Source organism: Phoca vitulina, unplaced genomic scaffold (genome assembly GCF_004348235.1).
Source record: "Phoca vitulina isolate PV1807 unplaced genomic scaffold, GSC_HSeal_1.0 scaffold1, whole genome shotgun sequence".
In the NCBI taxonomy this organism is placed as follows: domain Eukaryota; kingdom Metazoa; phylum Chordata; class Mammalia; order Carnivora; family Phocidae; genus Phoca; species Phoca vitulina.
In genome coordinates this window covers 50,594,512-50,613,783 of record NW_022589704.1, presented here as the reverse complement: position 1 = coordinate 50,613,783, position 19,272 = coordinate 50,594,512, and the positions used below count along the sequence as shown (strand labels likewise).

General features: G+C 36.7%; 1 protein-coding gene across 6 annotated transcripts in view; it reads right to left on the bottom strand.

Annotated features, from left to right (window-relative positions):
• Positions 1-19,272, bottom strand: part of PDE1A (phosphodiesterase 1A) — a 321,855-nt gene that overhangs the window by 59,972 nt on the left and 242,611 nt on the right. For all 6 annotated transcript variants that reach the window (XM_032406893.1, XM_032406903.1, XM_032406875.1 and 3 more), the window contains 4 exons: positions 12,427-12,609; positions 6,413-6,479; positions 3,044-3,160; positions 2,041-2,181 (listed from right to left, as the gene is read on the bottom strand). In XM_032406893.1, coding sequence (XP_032262784.1) covers positions 2,041-2,181; positions 3,044-3,160; positions 6,413-6,479; positions 12,427-12,609 — 508 coding nt within the window. The remainder of the gene's footprint in view (positions 1-2,040; positions 2,182-3,043; positions 3,161-6,412; positions 6,480-12,426; positions 12,610-19,272) is intronic.

The window sequence follows — 19,272 nt, the reverse complement described above, 5'->3', positions numbered from 1 at the left end:
AAAGGATTTCTGTGTGTGTGTGCACACATGCTAGAAACAATTATAAAAAAGGTTACGTATACTACTTTCTAAAAGCTTATAATATTTTAAAGCTATGTCTTTGCATGCTTGATTTTCTACTTATTATTGTTAGCTTCTACTTCCTCCTTTTACATGTCAAATCAGACTCCTGGAAAGAAGAGTAAGTTTCAATCAAGGACCAAGGAAATCTAGCCATGACTGCATTTGATCTCAGCCAATTATACCATAAGTCTGTGATGCCCATATATGTACCTTACAATAGGAAAACACAAGGTATGAAGTTGACAACACATACAGTTCAGCCTTCTACAAGGTCACAAAGGGGTCATGCTACTGTCTCAGTTAAGGTTTTTGAGATTTCTGCCTCTCCCAAATAGGACTTAACTCCAAAGCAGTTTTTTTGTTTTTTTTGTTTTTTGGTTTTTTGGTAAATTTGGTAATTTTTTGTAATTTTCTGGTAGAGTGCAGATTTCTATTGAATTGGTGGTGAGATTCCAAGAAAATCCTTTATTAAAAGCCTCTATTAAAAGTAGAGCTCTCAGACATTAGCCATCATCAACTGCCAGCTATGTGAGTGAACCACCATGGATATCTTGCCCAATGATGTCCTCAGATGTCTTCAGCTATGGTTGTCAGCTAACTGTAAGCCCATCAACGACCTCAAGTGAGAACCTGCTAGTTGGGATCCTTCTAACTACAGACCTTTGAGAGATACTGATAAGTTGTTGTTTTAAGCCACTAAGTTTTGGAACAGTTTTTTTGGAGCAAGAGATAATTGAAACATGGGTTAAGAGTGGGATCTGAGCCCAAGGCACTGATGGATGTGCAAACATTTGGGAGGCAAAGAAAGATGAAGAAGAAGAGTAAACAATTTATTCAATCATCATATGAGACACTACTGGACGAACCATAGCAAATGGATTGTATGTGTAGTAAACAGCACACTATAGTTTCTTGGGGGAAAAATAAAATTAATATGAACATTTTCTGTATATAACAAAGTTGAAGAATCATGTAACTGTTGTAAATTTTCAAGATCTTCAGGACAACATACTGTGGCCCTAGGGACTTTGCATGGGACCAGTTTAGGAATAGTCTCTGGTGTGGACAGATGAGGTATTGAGGATCTCTGGGCCCCAAAGAGTATTAGTTACATAGATCTGAGTGCCAATGACACAATAGAATAGGTGTGTGACTTCTGAAGTCAAAATAGGTAGGCAATGCATATTATGGGATTTGATGGAACATTCTACTTAAATGCAATTTATGGCACTGCTTCAGCATAGGCTGACACATAAGGAATCAAGAAGGTACCAAGATTTGGGCATCTCATATGGCCTATACCCTTTTGAACCCACCTCAGTGTGGAATTTTTAGAAGAAAGAGTTGCTCCTTCTTTTCACTTTCCTAAACTCTGAGACATTACAGAAATTCCAGGCAGTGTCAGAATTCCTAACATCTACTTGTTGTTGTCCTGGGATTGCATTGCTGAATCATTTATTTACTTATTCATGGATTCATTTAGATGCAAAGAAGAGGAAAGAGAATTTGGAAAAATTTACACAAATAACTTCCAAAATCCCTATTAGGATTTAATTGTGATTATCAATGCAAGGAAAAGAGAAAAATCCACAGAAGTCAGCTTCAGAGAACATGATAATATGAGGGAAGAGCACTGTAACTAACTTTTATCCCAAGACTTTATCTAGGTCACTTTTTGGTTTTTTGGTGATTCCTATGGGGAAAAATTATAAACAAAAATGTTCTGGAGTCCAAATTTTGGAAAATTTGCAGTGTATTTACATTTGCCTCTGGGTATTTTTTTTTCATGGAGTTAAAATATTTTTTGGAAAATGTATATTATGAATAACTTATTAACACTCAGAAATCCAAAAGATCATCACTTATAATACTCCTGTGGGTATTGAAGGGACAATGGCAATGTGGGACAATGGCAGTGTAGGAGAAAGGAATTTAATGTTCTAAACTAACAAACTTAAGTTATAAAAACTTTCTTACCATGATACCTGTATGAAGCATTATGTAATGCACAGTTTGAGTGACATCAGCTGCATGAATCAAATTGTGATAAGGATTTTTGTACTTGCTGTAACCAACTTCTAAACCTTCTGCAAAGGAAATTAGGCAAGAAACAGGAATCTGCAAAAAGTAATAATCATGATTATATTTTGACCAAAATAGTAGCACTAAATCAACATGAGCACAACAATGTTTGGGATGGGACACAATTGTGAGTCAGATGTGGGCAGTAGTTTTTTGAGGTTAAATGTAGACTGCTCTGAAAAACTATTTCATTAACCTGTTAGCTTTCAATCCTAAAACAGATTGTAATCCCCAGGTGTTTAACTAAGATGAAATAACAATCTTACCCATATTGTTGTCTTTAAATGTTTATATCTTCCAGAGTCAAGACAGAAGGCTAGTTCTTAAAAGGGTAAAATTCCAAATTACAATTGGTGATGTCTAGTTTTTCTATCTGTAATACAAGGGATTAAAATAAATGACCTTCCAGCATCTTCTAGCTCTAAAATTTCCATGATTCCATTGGTAATGATGAAAGGTACAGGTTGCAGAGTGCTTAGAAATCTGGGTCAAATCTGCTGCTTAAATGGCTCTAAAATGAAATTAATTAGAAGCCCTTTCATCTCAGTTTAAGAAAAGCTGCCAAGAAAGGTTTATTCTGTGTTTTAGGAACACAGAAGATCATATTTTTTAAAAACACAGCTCCCAATCTCTACATGACTGGTCTGTGGGTAATTCAGGTGGATGCTGGTATCTTGTTGGAATGAGGCAACAATGGCCTCACGATGTCCATGTGGATATATGTCAGTGAGTTGTGGAAAATGGCTATATCATGTGGTGAACTCATCTGCCTAGTTCTGTGACCTGCCAACTAGAAACATTATAAAATGCATTGATTAATGACTCGATGTTCTGCATTTTCTTTCTTATTCAGATAACTAATTCTAAGAGCATTTCATTTTTGTTCCATGTTTCTGACCTTGAAACGATTGATAAGATCATATCTGGTAAACAGTTCATAAATCATAAACTTCAGACTGTGTTCTCCACTTGCTTCATTTAAGGCAAATACATCAAAAGACCATTTATCAACGTCCTGTAAAAAAAAGGAGCAAATGCTTTAGATGGCAATATTATATAGTTGTTTCTTTCTATGAAAAATTCTTGGAGAGATCAGGCATTGTAGATTTAGCAGGTCACATTTCAATTTAGAACATCAGACTATATTTTTTCCAGTGTCCTATATGACAGAGCCACTTAGTATCCATGGGTTCACAAAAGTGAGGCCATAATGCGTAATGTAAGTGCTAAAATCTTCCCCTTAATCCCAAAGTTATCAAACCTGATGTAATAAAACTGATAACACTATAATACTGATCTTATTCTCAATCTCTCTTCAAATTCATGCCATAAATCACTTGCCCAGAGGGGGCTTCATTTTAAGGTAGAATTACAGGTTATGTGGGTGATGTCAATGGAGGGATAGGGGAAAGTAGCCCCAACTTCTCTTTCCCACCCACTACTTTCTACATGGCTTGAAATTCCACCATAAGAGTAATCCTTTGATTTAAAGCTTTGATATTTTATGTCTTCTTTTAAGTTGCAAATACCCTAGAAAGATAGAGTATATACCACCTTATTAGTCACTCTAACCTTGGCTGATTCATTTATACTTTCCTCCAGGGACAGATGGAAAGGAAAAGGAAGTGAGTCTTTTGATTGAGGAGGAGGAGGAGGAAAGTAATTATAGCATTTCAGGCGATTCCTGAGGGAAGTGGCCAAGCCTATAGGGAAACACATACATACCCTTCGAAAAAATCCACTGACGGTGGGAGAGAAAGCAATGAGAGCTATGCCAAACCATTCCAGCTACCTCATGATTTTTGCTTTAGGTAATTCCAAGTTGAAAACTTGTCGAGGGGTTCACAAAATGGACTTATAACAAGTGATACCAGTCCTATACACTAAGGAGGTTTTCATGTAAAGTGGGAGCTCCAATACTAAATAAATCACTGAAATTTTAAAAATTTGAAGAAATACAACAGTCAGTTCTAATGATTATTAGAAACTCTTAGCAAATTGTGTGTTTACATACACACAGAAGGTTTAGTATTAAATAGGGCAACCTTAAAACTGTGTGTTAATTTTGAATTTGAGCTGGGATTATTTAGAACTTTATTCATTTAATACATTTTTACAGAGGCCAACAATCTGTACTATAACATGCTGAAACTAAACTGAGAATCTGATAAATAGTATTCAAACAGTCTCCTTTAAAAATACTGCTTTTGAAAATAGTAATAGCAGCTTCAAATGGTATTTTTAAATACTTGAAAACACCAATAAGATATTTTTTGATTTGCTTGTACGCCTTTGTTAAATTCCTTCCATTTGGCCATGATTTGATTCCCAAACACTTGCCTTATCTGTTTGTAAATTTAAAATCTCTGAAGGTTGTGTTAGAAGGCATTTTGCCATCAGTAAAGCTCAAATGAGGCCAAAATATCTTTTATCAAATTCCAAAGAATTAGTTCAGATTGTTAGGAGGCTGCTATTTATAGTTCCTTCTAGGGGTTTCCCATTGAATAAAAGGTTAGTTTTCCACTTTGGGGGATTTTTATCAACAATGATGATTTACATTTATAAACTACTGCAGATGCTTCATTGAGAACAAACAAGACAAGAAGGTATCTCAGGAAGTACGAACTATTTAACTAAAAATATTCTTTTTTTTAAAGATTTTTATTTATTTATTTGACATAGAGAGAGAGAGACAGCAAGAGAGGGAACACAAGCAGGGGGAGTGGGAGAGGGAGAAGCAGGCTTCCCGCAGAGCAGGGAGCCCGATGTGGGGCTCGATCCCAGGACCCTGGGATCATGACCTGAGCCGAAGGCAGACGCTTAATGACTGAGCCACCCAGGCGCCCCTATTTAACTAAAAATATTCTTTACTGGTGATATTTCCTCCCTCAACCTGTTAGTTTATACATTTTTTTATACCATATTTTAGAAAAAGTGTTTACTTTCTCTCATACTAAAATATTGTGTTCGTTTCTAAGTAAAGGTTATTAAAAAAATAAAAATAAGTAATATCTTTGCTTACAGATGATGGAATCAAAATCTCACAAGATCCAAGGAGTAATTAATATCTTATAATGTGACATTTCACTTATATACTTGTCTTTTTTTATAGCTTTAGAAACATAAATATAAAAAACTGTCCAAGAAAAACTACCTTTTTAAATTAATAAGATTAAAGTCTAATATGCAGCAGAGGAGAAAAAAAACAAATGCAAAGGGGATGAGTAAAAGGAAATTAACAAAGGAATATAATATAAATAGCAATATAAATTTAAACTAGAAAAGGAATTTAATAAACACAAAATAAAGCAACTCAGGATATTCTGTTGCCAGTGTCCTTTAAATTCTTGGGTGATACAGGAAAACCACCATGAAATTGTTAGAGGAGACAAACTTGAATTTCTCTACCCAAATTAAATGATAGAAAGAAATAAGGGATGTTGAATGATGAGCTTATTATAGGAACAGTGCTCATGCATACACAGGCAGTGGAGACAAGTGAACCAAAAACTTTCACCACTTTAGAGTTTTGACTCGAGTTATTTCTAACATTTAATACTGCATTTGGGCCTCAGCCACAGAAAAAGCAGAGATAAGGGAGATGAATATCTTTTTTGCATTCTTTCTTAATTTTATCTTTTTTTTTTAAAGGTTTTATTTATTTATTCGTAAGAGACAGAGAGAGAGAGAGGCAGAGGGAGAAGCAGGCTCCCCGCTGAGCAGGGAGCCTGATGCGGGACTCGATCCCAGGACCCTGGGATCATGACCTGAGCTGAAGGCAGACGCTTAACCATCTGAGCCACCCAGGCGCCCTTCATTTTATCTTTTTATATGTTCTCAGACCTAAAATTCTAAAGAAATTTCTTTCATATAAGTTTTGTCCTGGAACATCTTTTTTTTTAGTGCATGCAAGTTTCCCACAATATATACATAAGAAAATATGTATATTCTGACAAGTCCTGGTGCCATCTCAAAATTGAATTCAAGATCCACCTAAATAAAGCATGAAGAAGAAAAAAAAATCACATATGTGTGTGCACACACTTGCATATGCATTGACATAGTTGGTTAGTGTAAATCAATCCTCATTTAAGTCTACAACGAGTCATGATTTGGAACACATGACATGTTGTAAATGGCTACAGTATTTTTTACGTACCAATACATAAGCTGCAGCAAAGACCTATTCTCATTTTCTCCCAGCCATTTTAAGAAGATTTTAAAAAAATGACTATTTGAAAAATTTAAATAATTGAAATTATTTCACCTTTAATGTGACTATGACAGCTTCTGGATATACCAAACCAACCATGTGATAGGACTTTCTGTACATCCTGAAAAAGAAAAATAAGTGTATATATAAGACTCATTTACTCAAAGTTTTCAACTATTTTTTAAATATAAGGGAAAAGATTACTTTTGGCATGTTCACCTTTTATCATTAATTACAGGCTTTCTTTGTGGCAACAATAATAAATATGGTCACCATTTATTGAGAATCTACAATGTGACAAATGTTAATGTGAATATGTCTACACACAAGCACCCTATTAAGTCAATATGACTGACATCTTTTTCTTTGCTTCATCCTATTACAAGAGACTGTCCTTTGTATATGCAACAAGGCTTTCTGGCATGCCACCATATCAATGACAGAAGAATATTCTTGTTTTGCATCCATTAATGTGCCAAAATTTTTGGTCTGGAAGCTGAATGCCATTAAAATATTTCCTTTATGGATTTCTTTCTTCTTCTTCTTCTTCTTTTTTATAAAATGGAAATTATAAGAGAGAACATGTAGTATCATCAGAATTTATACAGCTTCCTTTTTTTTAAAGTTAAAAATACTAGGGCAGACCATATTGACAAAAATTGCTGAAGTTTGTTCAAACTATCACTTAATAAAAATTAAGAAACCTTATGCAGAACGAAGTTATTTCAATTTTTATAATACCACAAATAAAAGTATTTTTATTAATCAGTAATTTGCTGGACCTTCTGATGGGCAACCAAAATGACATACACCGGGGCACCTGGGTGGCTCAGTCGTTAAGCGTCTGCCTTCGGCTCAGGTCATGATCCCAGGCTCCTGGGATCCAGCCCCGCATCGGGCTCCCTGCTCAGTGGGAAGTCTGCTTCTCCCTCTCCCACTCTCCCTGCTTGTGTTCCCTCTCTTGCTGTCTCTCTCTCTGTCAAATAAATAAATAAAATCTTTAAAAAAAAATGACATACACCAAAAAAATGAAACTCTTCCATTAGTTCATGTGACAAGAAAACCAATGTGATACCCCAATGTGTAAGAATAGCATAGACTTCTATTCAGAACTGGAAGATACATGGCTCATTCCCCAACGTCCTGGGAAGAAAGAATTACCTATCAATCATGTCCTTTCATTTTCATATTGTTAGTCCATCGGCAAGCTACATTCCTAGACTATACTGTTGTAACTTCTCCCAAGATGCCTGAACAAAGTCATAATTTAATGATTATATCATTAATTTATATGAGGGAGGTCAATATAAGAAATAGTCATTTGGAAAATATTTTGCAATTTCATAAAGCCACTACAGAAGACACTAACTTTTTTTTTTAAGATTTTTAAAATTTATTTTAGAGAGAGAGAGAACACAAGCGGTAGAGGCAGAGGGAGAGGGAGAGAGAATCTCAAGCAGATGCCACATTGAGTGCTGAGCTCGATGCAGGACTCGCTCTCACAACCCCGAGATCACGACCTGAGCCAAAACCAAGAGTCATACACTTAACTGACTGAGCCCCCCAGGCACCCCTAGACACTAACCTTTTTGATTCAATGTACCTTATGGATTAAAAATCCATAAGACCCATTACTTAGTGTCTATGTAAAATAATTCATGTTTCTCTCTCTCTTTTTAAAAATATTTATTTATTTATTTGAGAGAGAGAGGGTAGTGGGTAGAGGGAGAAGGAGGCAAGCAGCAATCCTCACTGAGAAGGGAGCCTGATGCGGGGCTCCATCCCAGGACCCTGAGATCATGACCTGAGCTGAAGCCAAGAGATGGTTACTTAACCAACTGAGCCACCCTGGCACCTCTCATGTTTCTCTTTTTAATCTTGACTTCTTGAAAGCTCAGAATTAAAAAATTTCATTTACGTATATCTTTAGCCTAGGCTTCCTTGATAAAGTATCTCCTCATTTTATCACAGAGATCTTATTACTTTATTTCACTATTTCCATTTAATGTTTATTTTAAATGACTCTAAATAATTTTTGAATGTGGGTAATTGGTTTTAATAAAAAATTATCCTTATTCTCTATCTCTCTTGGAAGATTTCAGAGCATTTTATAAATAAAAATACTTAATTACTCCATTGAGATAGGCATAATTATTGTACTCTTGCAGGCAAGGAAATTAGTAATTGCACTATAACAGACCCAGAAAATAATTAATGTCAATAATGATATTTAGTTACTTTGTGGGGTTTTTTGGAGACAACAGTCTTTTATATCTATTTTTCTAGTCATCATTACTAAAAAATGGAGGGACAGGGGAAATAAAAGGATAATGGTCGAGGAAAATAAGGTCAATAATCAGTAGTAAGAAATTAAAAAAATTAAGTAACTTTCAATCCCTGTGACTTCATGGCACTGAAAAGCAGTAGGATGAAGCAAAGAGAAGACATGCTTTAAATCACAGACTAGCCACTCACTAACTATGTGACTTTTGGAAAGCTATTTAATGTCACTCATCTGTAAAATGAGGATAATTATAAGCTTTTTGTGAAGAGTAAATGATATAAATGTCTACCATAATATAATAAATGCTCAATACAAGAAAGCCATTATTATTATTAATGTTACTCTTCTCACTACTCTGCAGCCAGGGCTGTTGCCTGCAATTCTTGGTTCTTTGGGGCTGCCAGGGCTCTGTGGGAACTCTGGTGCTGATCTCTTAGACCTGGGATACATTTGAGGAATGAAGGTCAGTGTGCATTCTCATTACATGGAATGTAAAGCAAGACCAAGAAGATTATCCTTCTGAGGAAATGAAGGAACTTCCCCATTATCATCTTCTAATCCTATAATAAGGAATAGAATATTAGGACAAAAAAAAATGAAGATGACGGTTCAGAATCCGTGTGGGGGAGACCTTAACACAGCTGCCTCACACTTGAGTAAATCGCTGATATATTACAAGCTGCTGAAAAAGAACAATGCATTTCCTGGGCTCCTGCAAGTGGTGAAAGTCCAACTGGTAATATGGGGGATTCTTTTTGGAAGTTTTTACTAGAGTTGCAATGTGTAATTCAAAAACTCCACAAAAATGAAAAACTCTCTTATTTCAGATACTGCATTAGGTAAGAGACCAGTGGCGAACAAGAAAAAGACAGTTGTTGCTTTCGTGAGGCTTACTGAACAGTGAAGAGGGGCAACAGATAAAAAAATACATGATTACAAGCAGCACTCAGTGCTGTGAGGTAAACCACTGGTCAGGGTAGACAAAGTGATGTACACTGTACACAGTGCTAAGGGAAGGCATCTGGAAAGACAGGAAGGGCCAGCCAGGGGCAGGGCAGGGCAGGGCAAATCATTTTTGGTAGAGGAAATAATAGGATTGTGGTCCCAAGGGGAGAAAGAGTTAGGAATGTGGGTTGAAATCAGAGCAATATAGATATTCACTCAAAAATGAAGGTAGCATTTGATGAGGCAAGAAGGTAAAAAGGTGCCGAATCCTGCAAAACCATGATACAGAAGTCGCCCTTAATACCAAGTGAAATGGAAAACCATCAGATGGTTTTAAGCTTAGGAGTGACAGGGACTAATTTATATTCTAAAACGTCACTGTAGAATGACTTGTTTGGAGACGGCAGTTGAGGAAGTGGGGGGCCCAACTGGAAAGCTACGGTCATATTTCTGATGGCAGGTGACAGAGCTGGGGGCTGGGGTTGCAGGAGGGGAGATGGGAAAGTGAGCAGATTCAAGGTATCTCTAGGTAATGAATTGCCAGGACCTGCAGAGGCACGGAGCCTTGGGGAGGGGAGACTTGAGAGAATACTCAGGAAAGCTTTCTAATTTTCAAAATTGAAGATGATCATCTTTGAAAATTCAAGATAAACATATGCCCCTATTTTTATGCACCTCCTAATGGGGATACAAGAGTAATCAAAGAGATTTCATTTCCATATGTTTGTAACTTACTGATTTCTTCAAGACTGCTTGCTAGTTTAGTTACCTTAAGTATATTTGCTATTTCTACAGGTCATTAAATAAAATATTTTATGTAGCATATGAAAAAATGAAAACTTAGCATATCAATATATTTTACAGAAGTCTTAATCTTTTACTGGATGGAAATAGAAATTGACTCCCACAGTTTGCATCCTTTTTAGTTTGCCAAGTTCTACAATATTTTCCTGAAAAAGACAAAATACACATTCTTTCAGCAAATCACACATATTCTCTTTTATTGGTGATTCTCTCACTGACTTTCTGAACTACTATTGAGATATTTTCAATTTGGTGTTAATGAAAATCAATAACTGTCATACACTTTCCTAAGTTGTTTTTTTAAAAAATGGCAACATGGTTATGGATATTCTTTCTCTCCAGCCCTGCTTCCCTGTTGCAGACTTCTGGTCCCACCTGGCAGAGTTGAGACCAGTTTATGCACCTTATAAGGGGGTGTGGGTATCACCTCACCACACTAATCAAATTGCTTATTATGAGGATTCTTTTATCAAAGCCAAGTAAATATGGTTAATAAATACTCAAAATAATTTAAATAATCACTGAGTGGTTATTATCGTGGATAGTAGAAGCACAAAACAAGAAACTTCAAGTTTTATGTGCTGTAGTTATATTTTTAAATGGCATCAAATATTTCTTGCAATGCATTCTCATTTACATTTTTAGAAACCCAAATGTGTTTCCTATTGTTCCTTTATCAGAGGAAAATTAAAGTATATAATGTTCATTAGAAATAATAGAGATCTCAGAAGATGAAAAATGATGTGGTCTCTCTTGAATTTAAGCACACTGACAAAAAAAACTCTCTTCCTCAATTTTATTAGTTTAGAAAATATTTCATCTTTTTATATATAATTTAATATAACGCAATTTTTTTTAATCTAAGCGATTTCTAGTAACTAGTTTTCAAAAATTGTCAGATGTAACGTGTTTATTTCAAGTATTTTCTTTAGTTTTAATTCTGGAACATCTTGTTTCCTAGACAGAAAAATAGGCTGTATTCTTAAAGGGCTAAACAAATATAAAATTAGGCCACATTAACATGTATTTCACATGAGAAACTATGGTGATTCGATTTGGAGCATCTAGGGGTCATCAAGTATTCCTTGCTTCAGTGACAGAAATGTCAAAACTCTTCAAAAGCAGACATAAGGAGCTTTTCTCCCATGATGGAAAGAGGATGGTCTTTTTGCTTTAATGCAGAGAAAGGCCCTTTTGATTTTAGTATGTAGTACAGAATTTGTTTTATGAAATGTTACATTTTATGCAAATAAAATTAGTTGTGTAACACATGAACATGCTATAATTTTTTAAACAGTTACTCACAAAGGTACATTTGAGGGCATTGGCCATTCAAAATTTTTGCTTTTAGTCTTTCCTTTTTTAAAAAATATTTTATTTGCACGTGTACGTGCATGAGAGAGAGAGAGAGAGAAAGAAAGAGAGAGAAAGGGAGAGAGAGAGCGTGCATAAGCAGGGGGGAAGGGCAGAGGGAGAAGGAGAAGCAGGCTCCCAACTGAGCAGGGAGCCTGATGTGGGGCTCTATCCCAGGACCCTGGAATCATGACCTGAGCCAAAGGCAGACGCTTAACCGCCTGAGTCACCCAGGCACCCTTGCTTTTAGTCTTTAGGTCAATTTATTTATTTATTTATTTAATTTTATTTATTTCTTTGACAGAGAGAGAGAGCACAAGTAGGTAGAGCGGTAGGCAGAGGGAAAAGCAGGCTCGCCGCTGAGCAGGGAGCCAGACATGGGGCTCTATTCCAGGACCCTGAGATCATAACCTGAGCCGAAGGCAGACACTTAACCAACTAAGCCACCCAGGCGCCCCAGTCTTTATGTCAATTTAAAAGAAATAAAAGTACTAAACCCAGGACAAAACATTTTTGTTAAGGCAAATTCATAACAAAGTTCTAAATTTGCTCATTCTGGGTATACTTATAATTGAAGTGTTCCTCAATAAGTAAAATGTTTGACTCATATAACTTTGATATGGTAAGTATATCTCCTGCCTTCCAAATTTTATCATCTTGAGATACTAACAATTTCACTTACCTTTCCACAAAAATTCCAGCTTGAACAGCATGCACAATGCTTCGAAATTTTGGTTTTTCCTCAGATTTCTTTTTCATCATCCCCATTTTCCTTGTGAAGGTGGACGCCAACCAGTCCCGTACTTCTGATGGGACCGAATCTGTCTGAATGTCACTGAGCTCATCTTCGGTATCCAGCAGTCTTCTACAAAAATTTATACAGATTAAACTTTAGGAAAAAGTGAAGAAAATCTGATAACAAAACAAACATTGCAATAGGATTGAAAATATAGCAAATCACTCTCTGATCATCCCTTAATACTAGCTACTTAAAAAAAAAAGAAAGGAAAAATGATTGGATTAACATTTGAAAAGCTCTGAATTTCTCAAATTGATGGTCTTCTGAAGGCAAGCACTAACGGACTTGAGCTTTTGCAGCTTCCCAAACGTGATACCGTGATACCGGTCTGGAGATACAATTCATATACTATTCTGGTAATGAACAGAACTAAAATGGAGAAGAGAGTTCATACGCAGATGTCTGTTATTAAAGGAGGCAACTGGAGTGGAAAGAAAACAGGGAATAGAAGCTATCAAAGTCGTCTTACATTTACTAACCTTGCTTATACATAATACAGCTAGCACAGGCTGCTTGCATAAGGCCTCGGAGTCTACAAAAGTCATTCACATGTGTTACCTGAGTGCTATCTCTAAATTTTAGAAAATAATTCATCAAGTACTCTAAAAGATATTCATTCTGAGATCAACATCACAGATTTAAAAAGTGAAGAAAAAAGATAAATAGATTATTTTCAAAGCTCATTTTAGGTGACAGAGCCAGCAGAAGTGGGAGAGGGACACCCGAGTTAAGTGCAGATGCTGTCTTGAGGGTGGAGACCAGGCGTGTCTAGAAGCGCGGGCGAGGAAATCAACTGCATGAGGGGGAGTGAACGGAAGTGAAACCACCGCACTGTCTTGTCCTCTGGAAGCTCCAGATAGACAACACTGACTGAACTGAGGGGTGTAGAACCTGCCCTTAAGGCTGGTCAGCTCCAGTGATCCAGAACTTCCTAAAGGTATGAGCAGGGAAGACAGTGTGAAAGGCTCCCCACAAATGACAAAACACTCTACGGAGCGATTCAGCTTTGCCTCCGGGAAGAACATGGGCCACCTTTGTCTGTCGCTTGACTTTGTTGTATCCGTGTCGGCGCACCGATAACTCAGAGCTATTTTTAGTGCACTTTAGTTTTGGCTTTGGGGTTCCATTCGCTTAGGTAAATCTCTTTGTACAGAGTGAAGCCCAGGGATCATAAGCTGATGGAAGGAAGACAGAATGACAGTGTGTGCTAAGGCCTCCAGGACAAGTCACACCATCTTGAGAGGGCAGGGACCAAGGAAAGGGCAAAAAAAGGTAGAAAGTCCACCCACAGCACCCAATGATGCCAGAAAAACTCTCAAAAGGTAATGGGTATTAAAGAGGGCATGTATTGAATAGAGCACTGGGTGTTATATGCAAACAATGAATCATGGAACACTACATCAAAAAAATAAATTAATTGAAAAAAAACTAAAAAAAAAAAGGTTATATGATGACCTCTATGTGCTGCTCTTTTCTAGAAACATTCAGAGCACAGTCACTTGCTAATATTTACTTTTCATGGTATAACCACACAAATGAATTTATGAAATGACTTATGAGAAAATATATACATCTTAAGTGCTGGAGTTACAAAACTACAGGTATACGTATGAAGATAAAAGAGCCTTAAGTAACTGGAAGTTAATACTGATTAATACTTACTTTGTATCTTTTTTAATTTTCTTTTGGAACTTATGTTTGGGTGGTTTTGATTTATCCTTAATACACTGACATTTTAACCCCTGGCAAAATATTTTTTTTAGCATTTTGTCCATTTTAGCCTGTTTAGCCCATTGCAGTAAGTCACTACACTACATGGTCTGAAAATTCAGGGCTTATACTATTTCCATTATTTCTTATCTAGTGATCAGATAAAACCACAGAACAGGACAGGTGGAATGGGAGTCATTGTGGTGTAATCCTGTGATGTCACCAAGCTCCAAGAAATCTCCTGCTGCCTTGTTTTATCAGCTACTCAAAGTAGAATGACAGACACATTGTAATGGAGGTCAATTGATTCTTTGAAAATTTGATGTTGATGACTTTAAGACTGTATGTCCTAAACTCATAAATTATCCAAGACAGATCATCAACAAAATCAGCATACGGAAATGAGATATCAAATAGGGATATGAGACTTAAGAGTCGGTAATATGGTTATTCTTCATCATGATGCATGATGTCATTCATTAAGAAGGAATGAACATATAACCTTGGGGAAAGAGTAATGTGAATTCATTTGTGGATATAGGAATAAAGGAGTGTGTAAAGAGGAAAGCATGAGATATGTTATTCTATAACTAAAAGCAAATTTTGAAAAAGCAACAAATACCTCTTCAATGGTTAATTTTATATGTTAACCATGGCTAGGGTATAGTGCCCGTTATTTGGTCAAACATCAGTCTAAGTGTTGCTGTCAAGGTGTTTTTTTACATGTGATTGACATTTAAATCAGTAGACTTTGAGTAAAGCAGATTACCTTCCATAATGTGAGTGGGCTCATCCAATTAATTAAAGGCCTTAAGAGGTAAAACAGAGATTCCCTTAAGAGGAAGTAATTCTGCCTTCAGACTGCTTTCAGACTAAAGATTGTTAACATTTACTCCTGCCAGAATTTCCAGCCAGTGTCAGCCTGCTCTGAAGATTTCCGTCTTACCAGCCCCCACAATCATGTGAACCAATTCCTTAAAATTAATTTCAATCTCTCTCTCTCTCTTTCTCTCATTCTCTCTTTCTAATAATATAAAGGCTAAGGAGATAGAATATTTCTATCATTCATGAACACTATGTGGTAACTACCCGCATGGATTATAAATCCGATAGATGACAAAGGCACAACTCTGCATTATATTAATATTCACTTAATAGAGAACATCACTTGTACTTCTGGTTTTGAAATATAAAAATCATTTGCAAGGAACTAAAATGCCTTTTTAGCTATTATGGATCTAAACACCAAACTGTCTTTTCGTGTATTAATAGCTCTTTTTTTATTGCTGAATCATAATCTATTGTATGGATATACTAGTTTGTTTATACATTCAACCATGGTCATCTTGGTTGCTTCCAAGTTCTGACAACTACAAAAAAACTGTTATAAATAGTTGTATGCAGACTTTTCCGGTTCATTTGAGTAAATACCAAGGACCACAACGGTTGGATTGTATGGTAAGAGTATGTTTCGTTTTTTAAAGAAACTTCCAAACTGTCTCCCAAGGTGGCTGTACTGTTTTGCATTCCTACCAGCAATGAATGAGACAAAGCCACCATCACCTCTCTTCTGGCCAACTGCAGTAGCCTCCCACTGGTCTCCCAGTTCTTGTCCTGACCCATTTAGTCTCTCTTCTGCAGCCAGAACACCTCTTTTAGAGTCAGACCTTGTCAATGCCTAATTCATAAAGTCCTACATAGCTCATCACAAGCGCTGTCTTTACCTTCATCTCTTAACTAGTTTCCCCTTACGCATTTTGTTCCAGCAACACTGACCTTACTGTGCTCAACCCTGCCAGGCTTGCTTCTGCTCTAGGGTCTTTGCACTTGCTATTTGCTTTGCTTAGACTCTCTTACCATATTTGAGAGGATCATTTTCTCACCGTATTCAGGTAAAGAGGGCTTCCCTGACCCCCCCAACTCAACTAGTAAACACCTCTATTCTGTCTTTTTGTCCTACTATTGACTTCTTAGCACTTACCATTACTTGATATCATGTTGTATGTTTACCGGTTTGTTTATTCACTTTATGTTTCATACACTAAACTGTAAAGACCTTGAAAGCAAAGAGTTGGTCTGGGTTTTTTTGAGCATTATTGTATCACCAGCACCTACAACAGTGCATGGCACAGAGTAGGAGATGAACATGTATCTATTGAATGTCTAGAAAACATCTAGAGATATTTCCACTAAACTATTATAAGTGATTACTTTTGAGGAGTAGAGTGAGGATGGGGATGGTAGAAGAAACTTTAGTCTTTAGAGTCCTATATTATTTGATTGATAATCAGCAGCAGCATCCTGGGAGTGAATTCACTATTGTCAATCATCTCTTTTAGGATAATTTGCGTTTGAATAACCCCTTTAAAACTTTTGAAGCAAATTATGGGGCAACATGTATATTTGGTGTGGGAAAGACATTAAACATTTTTTATGGCATTTTGAATTATAGGCACAGTAAAAAGAAATTTTAAAAATTGTATACACTATGTGCATGCCTTTAGCCCAGGAAGTCAGTATTTCTGTTAAATACTCTTTTAGACTCATTTCTCAAGTAGAGTATAGTAAGACATTCCTAAGGAAGTTATAAATAAATTGTAGCAGATTCATTAAGATAATTATTTTTCAGTTTGGAGAAAAGAAACTTGAAAGACATGTGAATAAAACCTAAATATAAACAAATTTTTAAAAAAACAACAGACCTAATGACACGTTATTTCTCCCCACTCCTCTCCGTCTCTCTCTTCTCCATTTTGTCCTCCCTTTCCCTGGCACCTGCCTTGTACTCTCTGTCTTCCTGCCTCTGAGCATCACAAGGACTCTTTGGGTTTCATTGGCTCGTGCTAGATAGGGCAAAAGCAGAATTATAGTATAATATGGAATAGTAATCCTGGGCTTTTGCTAGAGAATTATCATAAACAGTTTTCCTATACATCTATTTGAGACATGTGAAGATATCTGAATATTTACATAAGATTATGTCACAGAGAAAACATGTAAGACTACGTTGTGCCCTCATTTCATTTTTGAAATAAATTTGTGCAAGTAGGTTGATAAAATGGGATCTTGAATACTATAATTAATTTTGCTTTCAAAATATCCAAGAGCTCAATTACTCTTCATCCTAATGTTATATGGTAGAGTAAGCATAATTGTTTACATCATGAGTGCTCTTAAAAAATAAAGACTTTGTGTTTAAGAATCTTACAACATGAAAACATAGTCATCGGTGCATTTTTCCTTAGGAATTCTTAAAATGCGCTCTATAGAAAATAAATGATAAGGAGTATATGTGTAAAATGTTATCACTGTTGACCTCTTAGAAATGCTTCCTCTGTCTGATGTAACTTTTTCTTTCTTTCTTTCTTTCTTTCTTTGTTTCTTTCTTTCTTTCTTTCTTTCTTTCTTTCTTTTTTAGTCCTAAGAGGGTCAATAAAGCAGAAAGTTAAGGATCCCTAAACATGAACTAAGGGTAGATGGGGGGCCAGGGAGCTGTGAAAACTGACCCTCCGTCCAATCAGTGCTCAACTGACCCTTGGAAGTTATTTATATCCCAAATTTTCTCTTGAAATCAGATGACACAACTCCCAAAGGGCTTATTTTTTGAACTAGAAAATTTTCAGGGGAAGGGAATAAAGAAGGAGGTGGCCACGGAAGGAGAGGTCATGAGATTTTGACTTTTACAATTATATCAGTAAAAATATTTCTGTCCACAGCGGACTCTTGGAAAATGATTATACCAGTGTACCCACACAGTTATTTCCAGGCAATTGGTGCCCACATTTACACCTACTGAGTGTTAAGATTCAAGTGCTGGACACAGTTAGAAACTGGCTGCTTAGGTTTGAAATTTTCTTTTCCCTGCTTTACTCTTCTTATAAAGGATACATTTCAATAAGCCACTAAGTCTTTCAGTTCTGCCCCTAATATTTGCTGGGCCCAGGGCAGGAGCACATTTCTCCCAAATACCATATAATTAAATATTTTAAAGTTTTATATCAAATGAATGAATTATTAAATGTGTTCTATCCTCCTACCTTTTAAGAAGTTTCATAAAAGCCTGGCCTTACTGTGTAAGCAGGTGGACACTGCAGCCTCCCTCAATATTCTCATCAACCTACCCAGCTTTGAAAGCAGCTGCTTCTTGGCTACTCTTTAGAGGTGGAGGGGTACCCATATCAACAGTGTTCTGGCCCACTCAGGAGGAAACACCTAAGAAAGAAGCCCACTAAGACTTCGGAGACAGACTAGGGGACTTTTGGGCAGAGAATTCTGGGATCTCAGTGTCCAGAATATGGGACAGGAGCACAATGGGCAGGATAGGGAATTCTATAGTCCAAGTACCTAGATGAGGGAGAGGGGCATGTGTTTCAAGTTGTCCTTGGCTTGAAGACTTATCACCTCATGGGGAGGGTCACACCAGAAATGAGCCATCGTTGAGCACTCTAAAATGAGGGGCAGTGTCCAGGGAAGCAGTTATACTGGCCCTGGGCTAAGGATAGTACTGAACTCATACATGGTAAATATTTTCCAAGTGAGCCCTCCAGGGATGGCTGGGGGATTAAGAGAAGTGGATCGTTCTGCAGTATGGATATTTGGGGGGGGGTCGGTAAGTGGTTCCCACATAGGTCCATTAGTGTTATTTCTTTGATGAGCACATATATGTGATCTGAGCTGACTGCAGTCCCCCACCAAAAAAACCAAAACCAAAACCAAACCAAACCAAACCAAAACCCTAAGAGCAATACTAAAGCTTCACTCAGACCTCAGTTATCTGAGGATAGATAGAGATGCTAATGCTAACTTTTTTACTTACTATGAATCAGGCTAGGAGCCACGCTTTACCTCATTTAATGCTCATAATACCATCACGAGGAAAATACAATTATTATCAGTACCCTTATTCTACTGATACAGACACCTTCAGTGATTTGCTCAGTCACACAACCGGGAGTGACCATGCCACTTTTGAACTCAAGTCTGATCTCAGAGTTTTAAGTTTTTAACTGCTCACTTATC